The following is an 8599-nucleotide window of genomic DNA, read 5'->3' as shown; positions in this document are numbered from 1 at the left end:
GACGAGTGGGTCACGCGCCCCAAGCCCGCAGGCGGAGCGCGACGCGGTTGGTGGGTTGCGGACCACGTGGCCAGAAGTGAGGGCAGAGGAAGCCCGCCGCCCGCCCGGAGCCAGGATGGCGGTGTGCATCGCGGTGATCGCCAAGGAGGTGGGCGCGGGAGGGGCGAGAGGTGGGGGGAGGACGAGGGACCCCCCGGCGCTCCTTCCCTCCGGGCGGGGCGGGCGCGGCCGGCGCCCTCTGACCACCTCTCCCCCCGCCAGAACTACCCCCTGTACATCAAGAGCCTCCCCACGGAGAACGAGCTGAAGTTCCACTACACGGTGCACACCTCGCTGGACGTGGTGGACGAGAAGGTCTCGGCGCTGGGGAAGGCGCTGGTGGACCAGCGGGAGCTCTACCTCGGCCTCCTCTACCCCACCGAGGACTACAAGGTGTATCCTTGCCCGGGGGCTGCAGCGGGTGGGGCTGACCCGCCCAGCAGAGAGAGAGGGAGGGAGGGAGCCTGGAAGGGACACTTCAAACCGGGCAGCTGTCCGACGGGTGGGCTTCAGCTCCCAGGGTTGATACTGTTGCCTGGGGAATTCTGGGAGTTGAAGTCCAACGATTGTCAGGTTTGAAAAACGGGGCTCTCCCCGCTTGGCCACTTTAAGACTTCTGGACCGCAACTCCCAGGATTCCTCAGCCAGCATAGCTGGGGAAAGCATTGCTGGGGAAAGCATTGCCTGGCTGGGGAATTCTGGGAGTTGAAGTCCCCGCAGCTTAAAGGGGCTGAGGTTGAGAAACACAGATCTGTGCCATCCTACTCGGCACCGGGGTTAAAAGCCAGGCCTTAATACCTTCTGAAAAGCTAAACGGGTGGGGGGCTGCCAAATCTCACGGCGGGGGGGATTGTTCCCCAAGATAGGAGCAGACACCAAAAAAGCACATTTTCCAAGGTTCCCCTAGAACAGGGGTCTCCAACCGTGGCCACTTTAAGACTTGTGGTCCTCAACTCCCAGAGTTCCTCAGCCAGCAAAGCCACAGTTGGAGACCCCTGCGTTTAAGCCATTGCTTAAGCTAGGCTGTGCAAACAGGAACTGCCTCTGGTACTTAATCCTCCATCCAGTTAGGATGGAGAGTCTCTGGCGGTCTCGACATACGAGATGGGGAGGCTCAGGTTGTCAGATCCGGGCTGCAAAAAGGCCAAGGGACCCCTAGACCGCAGCCCAGCTGAGGGTCTTCTCTCTGTCTTTTTCCTGGTCTATCTAGTAATCAGGCTTTTGCAGCCAGGCTCTCTCTCCTAGGCCTGCTGATGTGTAGCTGAGTGGCAGATCAAAACCCCCAATCCAATCTCGGGCACCTCTGGATAAACGGCGAAGAGACGCAGGGCTGGTGGGAGATCAGCCTCCCATCTCCAAAAGTCCCTTAACCAGCCAAGCAGCTACGGCTACGTGACCAATTCCAAAGTCAAGTTTGTGATGGTGGTGGATTCTTCCAACACGGCGCTCCGAGACAATGAAATCCGTAGTGTAAGTCTGGGGCATCTCCCAGAATCCACTCTGGGGACATACAAGCCCTTTTGTGATTAAATATAGCGGAAGTGGTTTCTTTGCAGATGTTCAGGAAATTGCACAATTCGTATACAGATGTCATGTGTAACCCCTTTTACAACCCTGGAGACCAAATCCAATCGAGGTGAGTTGATTGAAAGAGTGTGGACTTCAATTCCTAGAATCCCCCAGCCGGCTAATTGGATTGGTGGTGAAGCAGAAGCCTGGACAGAGGTCCCTAAGACAGCCAGAAGGTCCTACGTGCCTGCAAGGGAACCCAAATGCTGACGGTAGGGGGAGCAGGGGAGGAGGGGATAGCTGCCTTTCACAAACCCAGGGATTCGTACATTTTACCAGTCCTAAATTGCTTGCTTTGGGCTTAGTAGATTACCACGATGCCTGAATGCAGCTCATGATGCTTGAACTTACGACATAGTGCATGTGATGCAATTCCACGCTTGCTATCTGTTTGCTAAATGCAGAGACTGAATGGGGCAGAACAGGGGTATTAATTAGGGAAACAGAGCTATTGGTTTTGCTTAGTCTGCTCCCAAGCACAGACAGGTTTCGGGGGTTCTGGGGCTTTATTTGGCTCTGCGAATGGGCCAAAAGGATTCTGGGCAGAAGAATATGGAAAAAGCCAAGGAAAGGCATCAGCTGAGCAGGGAAAGGAAGCTGCTGGATTCCGCAGGTGGGCGAGGGGCATGGCTGGTGCTGGTGCAGCAGAACAAGGACTAGCAGGGAGCTGCACAGGGGGAGAACTGCCCCTACCTGTACTCCTAAATTGGCTCATCTCTCAGGTGGGCTGGGCGCAGGGTGACTTGGCTCCTGCTTTAAAAGTTTCCTCTCTCTGCATTTCAAGGGCCTTTGATAACATGGTGATGTCCATGATGGTTCAAGTTTGCTGAAGGTTTGCTGCCTCTTCTACCAGCTCCTTAGGCTGAGAAAACCCGCCCTGCACGGAGTTGTTTGGTGGTCTTCTGTCCTTTGCTGCTGTATCCTCAAAATAAACTCCTTTGCTCAGCCCGTCTGAAGTGTTTGCAGGGCTACTCAAGGGGCATGATAATACCCATAATAATAATAGAAGAGTTTTAAGGGACTTTGGAGGACGTCTAGTCCAACCCCCTGCGCTCAAGCCAGGAGAGCCTGCACCCTTCCACATAAATGGCTGTCCTAGAAGAGGGAGGGGCTTGCACTGAGAAACCCCCATCGGAAGACTTTGGAGTAAGTTTATAGTAATACCCATGTGGGTTGAACCGCCTGACTGAGGTTCCATTCCAAGGCCAGCCGAGACATTTTGCTGCAAGAAACAGAGAGAGAGCCTCGTTTTCTCCCTTGAAGGGCCAGAATGGGGGACACTGTATGCTTTCCCTCTATTGCCTGTGGCCTCTGGATGTATTTATATCAGAATAGCAGAGTCGGAAGGGACCTTCCAGTCCAATCCTCTGCTCAGGCAGGAAACCTTATACCAGGGGTCTCCAACCTTGGCAACTTTAAGACTTGTGGACTTCAACTCCCAGAGTTCCTCAGCCAGCAAAGCTGGCTGAGGAACTCTGGGAGTTGAAGTCCACAAGTCTTAAAGTTGCCAAGGTTGGAGACCCTGCCTATACGATTTCAGACAAATCTCCAATCTCTTCTTAAAAGCCTCCAGTGTTGGGGCCCGCACAACTTCTTCAGGCAAGTTGTTTTGCTCCTTAATTGTTCTTACTGTCAGGAAATTCCTCCTTAGACTCCTTCTCAATGCCTTTCCACATGGTAAGCTGGGATGTCAGAAAGCTGTGCGGATTCTCCCTCCAGCTTGCTTTTTGCTAAGCCTTGTCTTTAATAACAACAACAAGGAAGCCACGGGGCAAATGCCACCCCCAACTTACCCTGAGGAGTGAATGTGCGCAAAGGCTGCCCAGGTTTGCCCAGCTCTGCGCTGAAGGTACCAGAGAGATGGCAGCCGCCGTGGTTGTAAAGCTTAATTTTCACTAGCAGGATCATTTATTTTGTAAAAAAGATAAACGTCTTACAACATGGAACTTTATCACAAACTACATATCTGTTCATTGATACATTCATTTTAATGCAACCCTCCTTTTTCGTTCTGCTTGTTTCAACCTCTGCCAGTTTATTATTCTTGTAGGGCCCAATCCCCAGGAAACTGCCCTGCGTAAGGTGCCCAGCCTTGTCTGTCCTGACGCTTCCAGGTCAGCTTCACGGGGTCTAACCGGGAGGCCTTTCCCCCCCCCTTCCTTAAATGCTTTCAGCAGATCAGTCCCATCTTTTCACTTGCGAACATGAATATATATATATTTTTTAACATGGTAAAACTCGCTTCCAATATCTCCAGTGCTCAAAGAGAGAACTTTGAGGCATAATTTACAGATCCAAGGACAAATTACTTTTTTTTTTTTTTGGTCTGCTGCAAGAGAACTAAGGGGAAAGATCATTTCAATAAAATGTGAACTTAACTAGTCTATTTTGACAAAATTCACAAGTTGCTATGCTGACTTTTCTTATAAACTCCACAATGGATTGAAGGTTTTGTTGGGCACGGAAAGCTGCATTGGCAGCAGTAACTGAAGTACCAGGTTGTGCTGGGGTAAAAGGTGTGCAAAACAAGATTGCAGCAGGTGAGCCCTATAGTAAAAATTCCTTTATACTTATTTTGAAGAAACTTAATTTAAATTAGTTTAAAATGAGGAGCAGGGTGTATTGGGGTACAGTGACCTACAATAAATCCCTGGAACCCCAAGACTCGCTGCCATCCTCCCAGCTGGCTTGCCTCTTGCAGAAAATCCCTTTTTCTAGTGCTTTCCAAGCTGCACAAGCGAGGGGCATTTAAAAATGTGTGGGAAGACCCTCAGGGTGATTGCAAAAGGGCAGGGCAGATGTGCTGGTCCACACCCATATTGCCAGTCCCTTGTATACACACACACACACACACACACACACACTTTCACAAATCATAACAGGCTGCTTGTATGACTTTGTGCCTAATGGCATGCAGAGATACCCCAAATTTGCAAAAGGAGAGAACTGGATGGTTTTGCATCCTCTCTCCTGCAAACCCAACCGATTTTTAGTGATTTTAATGAGGACTTTGGGGGAGGTGGAGGCAGAGGGGGTTAGATTCTGCAACAGGACATGCTGGATAACTGGGTTTTTGGTTGAGGAGTGGGTTCCCTCCCTTGCTGACCTTCCCATAATGGCCCAGATTAAGGGCTTTAAGCCTCCGGGCAAAAGAGAGGGGCAGCCTCTGCTGCACCCCTGATATTATAGCACGTAGCTGCTGAAGAATGACAAGAAGTCCAGGCCTTTCAGAGAGAAAATAATGCACCCCGCCCCCCCAAGCCAGGCCAGCAAGCTTTGGGTGCCTCTGCTGGCTTCCTTGCCACCCACTGCTTTGAGTTACCAGGGAGAAGAATGGCTGCTCCCTGGAAAAACAGGACAGTGGCTCCTCACAAATGGCTGACAAGTAACAACAAGTACAGATAGCTTCCTCCTCTTCCCTTCTGAATTCCTCCTGGTGAGTCCGCTCGAGCTGTCTCCTTTGCCAGCTAGTAAGGCGTGTACCAGGCAGGTATCCTCCCACGGCCCCTGAAGAAGAAGAAGAAGTGGGTGCACAAGGCTCCAGGCATCAGTTTTATCATCCTTTAGTCCACCTGGATCTTCATCCCCAGTACAAAAGGGATAATTCAGGAGGAGATCTCCACAGATCTTCTTGCGTGTACAGCTGATCACCTGGAGGGATGGTGCTCCAATCCTCCCCAAGGATCTGGGGCGGCTTAGCCACCACCCCATATTGACAAAAGCAGAAATGTGGACTTTTGCAAGACCAAAACGGCAGCTGCAAAACTAGAGCTATGCTTCTAATTTGCAGCCCGGTGGGAAGTTTGGGCTTCCTTCAAACACGCCCGTGGAGTCAGGATCCGGCCTCACCCCCCTCCAGAAAGACAGTTTCCCCAGAAAGAAGGCCGTGTTGCCCATTCACCTGACTGCTCTGCCACGGGGCCTGGAACATTGCCCCCCGCAGAAGCTGGCATGACGAGGTAGGGCTGCCCGTCCTCGGAAGCGTCCCCTGGAGCCTCCACGGTCTGTGGAGCTGATCCCTGGAAAGTTGGTTCTTTTGGGCAGCACCTGGTGCCAAAACAACGAGGATCCAAGGAAGCAGTTTTGGACAGGGGGAAATAGAGAATGAAGAGCAGTTGCACCCCAGCTCATTGGAAGGGAAATTAAAAGGGGTCAGCATGTCAGCCTTACATGCCAAAGAAGGTTGGGTGGCAGGTGGTGCGGCTGCACTGTGTTGTGGGAACCAAGCCACCCCTTTCAGGCATAACACAGTTTCTCTGCGCAGGGCATACAGTGTGAGTCCTGCCACTATCTCATCAATCTGAGTGTATGGGTTAGTGTTACAACGCTTAAGGCCAAGGCATCTTCTGAAGCCAGCCTTGAATTTATCTGCCCAGCTGGGCTTCCAAAATTTGCAGGAAGGCTACTAAATATTTTGTATGCATTCCACAGAAATGTGTTTTAATGAGCCACACGGGACGAGAAACTATGATGATGTCAGGAGTTCAGCTTGGATGGCCCTCGGCTATTGACAGGGAGCAACCAAGGTTTCCGGGGAGACCAAGCAGGAATTAGGGATCAGAGATATCCTCTATCCTGCAAAAACTCCTGTTTAATGGTAGGATCCTGCACCAGAACAGGCTCCCACGGGGCTTACCTTGATGATGCGGCCTCTGAATGTGCCTTCATCCAGTTCCATGGCTGCTTTGAGAGAGCTCTGGTCAGCGAATTCTATGTAGGCATACCTGCAAGAAGAGAGGATGTAACAATAAATAGAACCTTTATCATATTTTATGTTGTAAGCTGCCTGGAGTCGTTGGATAGGAGATGAGTGGCAAATAAATCTGATAGATAAGATAGATTGAGGGTCTTCCAACTTGACAGCTTTAAGACTTGTGGACTTCAATTCCCAGAATTCCTGAGCTAACATGACTGGAGGGGGAATTCTGGGAGTTGAAGTCCACAAGTCTTAAAGCTGTCTAGTTTGGAGACCCCTGAGATAGATGATAGCCGCCTGCCCTAGGAAACAAAGGCCCTGAACCAACCTGGGTAGGCAGCTCCTTCCTTCCTAACCAACTCTCCCCCCCCCACCCCCCACCCTTTCCCCATAACAGTCACTTGCCCTTTCGGATGGCCTGAGAACTTGTCACAAAGGATAGTCACTCGGTTGATCTGTCCACAGCTGTTGAAGTAGGACTCCAGTTCTTCGGCAGTTCCTCCATAATCTACCTGTGAAAACCACGCTGATGAACTCGGGTGTCCCTTGCTTGAGAGCCCTGCAGTCTTATCAACATCGAGGACTCCTGGATGTGAAATAGTTTCCATAGACCCAAAGCATCAGGGAGTAAATTCCCACAAACGCAGGATCTAAGACCTGCTTCCTATCACAGGTCAGGGAGAAAGTAAAAGTGGAAAGATTTATAGGATCAGAAGAGAAACCAGAATACCTGAAGGGTGTACTTAACAAAGCTGGTTAATAGGCAGCCCTCTTACTTACTCTGCATTAGCACTGTGGTCTCCTGGCCAATGTAACAATGCCAGGCTCCAAATAAATAAATAAATAAATAACTGGGAGAAAGGGAGCCCCTCTCAGACAGAAGCCCACCATTCATTACGGATTCTGGCACTTAGGGTTTAAGCCCTCTTTCTTTCTTTCTTTCCTCTTTCTTACATTTCCCACATAGATCGAGCGCTGGTCAGCCTCCACTTTCTTCTCGTTTATTCTAACAGAAGGTAACGGAAGATCTGCACAAGAAAGACAACTCTAGTAGTTAGGGTGGGGTCTTTGCCAGCCTTTTCAGGCCCATGCCCTCCCTTGCCAGTCTCTGAATATGAGGCCTGGCAATTGGAGGAGTTGCAATCCCCCTGCTGTTATTTCCAATAGTTTTATTTCTCGAAACCTCAGATCAGAGCAGCAGCAGCAGCAGCAGCAGCAGCAGCAGCCCCCACTTGAGGAAGGGCCCGGGGGCAACCCCCCATGGGGCAGCCCTGCTTGGCACGAGTCGTACCTGGGTCTGAACTCACAAGGAGAGACTTGGCTTCGTTCTGCAGCTCCTGCAGCCATTCATCATCCTTCTCCATTGCACGGACTTTGGCTTTGATGGCCTCCAGCTCCTTCAGCCCAAGAGAAGCCAAAAGTAGAGGTGGAACACGAGAAGCTGCCCTCTTCCCCAGGCCCAGAGCTCTCTCCCTGGAAGGAGCCCTTCCCAGCCCTCCAAGGGTGGCTGGTTTTCCCAAATTCCCACATTTTCGACCTGCCCCCCCCCTATCCCCCCCCCCAATGTGGGCAAGAGGAGGCCTGGGATTAGGGAAAGCCTTGAGGAGACCTTCCCGTCCCAGAGGCTCCCCCTGAGCTGACCCACGTCTCGGGGTAAGACTCACGGGGTCTTCTGCCTGCTGAACCTCCGGGCTGGCCCCTTCCACAGGGCTCGAGGCTGAATCGCCTTCCATGTTTTTCTGCCAAGCAGAGATTTCAGCTGCGTCCCAGGGAGAATGGTTGGTGTCGGAAGCAGGAGGGTCGCACCACCAGGATCCAGAATGCAGGAAGGGATGGCTGGGGGAAAGCCACACCACCAAGGTGAGGTATCCGGACTGCCTAGGAGGTGTCAGGGCGGAGTTCCCCTCTTTCCCCAGCCTCGTCGGGGTTCTTCCTCTCCCCACCCCTCCTCCTTCCTTTCTTTGGCTTCTCTGGGTCCCCCTCATCTCATGTCCCCTTGAGGGTCTGGCATCCGTGCCCAAAAGCGGAAGGGAAGTGCCTGGCCCCTTCTCAGGTGGGGTCTAGTAGTTCATAGGAGGAACAAGCCTTCCAAGCGTGCGTGTGTGTTTGTTGAGAAGGCTTTGTCAGACGCCACACTTCGCAAAGTGTGTGGAATCCACAAGATGGCAATGGCAACTGCTATGCCGGGGCTCAGTCGGGACTGCCTTCCCCGCTGGGCTTGCAGACGAGCCAAGAGACCGTGGGAGCCTCTTTCCCTTCCCCGTGACCACTCCTAACCTTGCCTCCAAAAATATC

At 51.8% G+C, this 8599-nt stretch overlaps 2 protein-coding genes across 2 annotated transcripts; one reads left to right on the top strand and one right to left on the bottom strand.

Annotated features, from left to right (window-relative positions):
- Window positions 1–12: 12 nt before the first annotated feature.
- Window positions 13–2554, top strand: TRAPPC2L (trafficking protein particle complex subunit 2L). Its single transcript, XM_087971377.1, has 5 exons — window positions 13–148; window positions 262–434; window positions 1422–1509; window positions 1596–1675; window positions 2393–2554. The coding sequence occupies exons 1-5, from the start codon at window positions 116–118 to the stop codon at window positions 2436–2438; spliced, it is 420 nt and encodes a 139-aa protein (XP_087827503.1). The 5' UTR covers window positions 13–115; the 3' UTR covers window positions 2439–2554.
- Window positions 2555–3493: 939 nt separating this feature from the next.
- On the bottom strand, window positions 3494–8289 carry PABPN1L (PABPN1 like, cytoplasmic). The gene is made up of 7 exons (XM_087971368.1): window positions 7969–8289; window positions 7596–7701; window positions 7259–7332; window positions 6710–6816; window positions 6245–6332; window positions 5510–5655; window positions 3494–5115 (listed from the first exon to the last, which is right to left on the bottom strand). Exons 1-7 carry the CDS (start codon window positions 8287–8289, stop codon window positions 5076–5078), a joined length of 882 nt encoding a protein of 293 aa, XP_087827494.1. The 3' UTR covers window positions 3494–5075.
- Between the last annotated feature and the right edge of the window lie 310 nt (window positions 8290–8599).

This window comes from Notechis scutatus, chromosome 9, assembly GCF_049901735.1.
Source record: "Notechis scutatus isolate UNSWTSFEM ecotype Mainland chromosome 9, rNotScu1.2, whole genome shotgun sequence".
In the NCBI taxonomy this organism is placed as follows: domain Eukaryota; kingdom Metazoa; phylum Chordata; class Lepidosauria; order Squamata; family Elapidae; genus Notechis; species Notechis scutatus.
Note: the sequence above shows the minus strand (reverse complement) of the source record. Positions and strands in the feature narration are given on the sequence as shown.

Excerpts from the sequence above, each read along its gene's own strand:
- TRAPPC2L (XM_087971377.1), top strand. The coding sequence starts at position 116 with ATGGCGGTGTGCATCGCGGTGATCGCCAAGGAG. Across the intron at positions 435-1,421 it reads CCCACCGAGGACTACAAGGT|CTACGGCTACGTGACCAATT; the intron begins GTATCCTTGCCC and ends CCAGCCAAGCAG. Across the intron at positions 1,510-1,595 it reads GAGACAATGAAATCCGTAGT|ATGTTCAGGAAATTGCACAA; the intron begins GTAAGTCTGGGG and ends GTTTCTTTGCAG.
- PABPN1L (XM_087971368.1), bottom strand. The coding sequence starts at position 8,289 with ATGAGGGGGACCCAGAGAAGCCAAAGAAAGGAAGGAGGAGGGGTGGGG. Across the intron at positions 7,333-7,595 it reads CCTTGTGAGTTCAGACCCAG|ATCTTCCGTTACCTTCTGTT; the intron begins GTACGACTCGTG and ends TTTCTTGTGCAG. Across the intron at positions 6,333-6,709 it reads TTCTCAGGCCATCCGAAAGG|GTATGCCTACATAGAATTCG; the intron begins GCAAGTGACTGT and ends CTCTTCTTGCAG.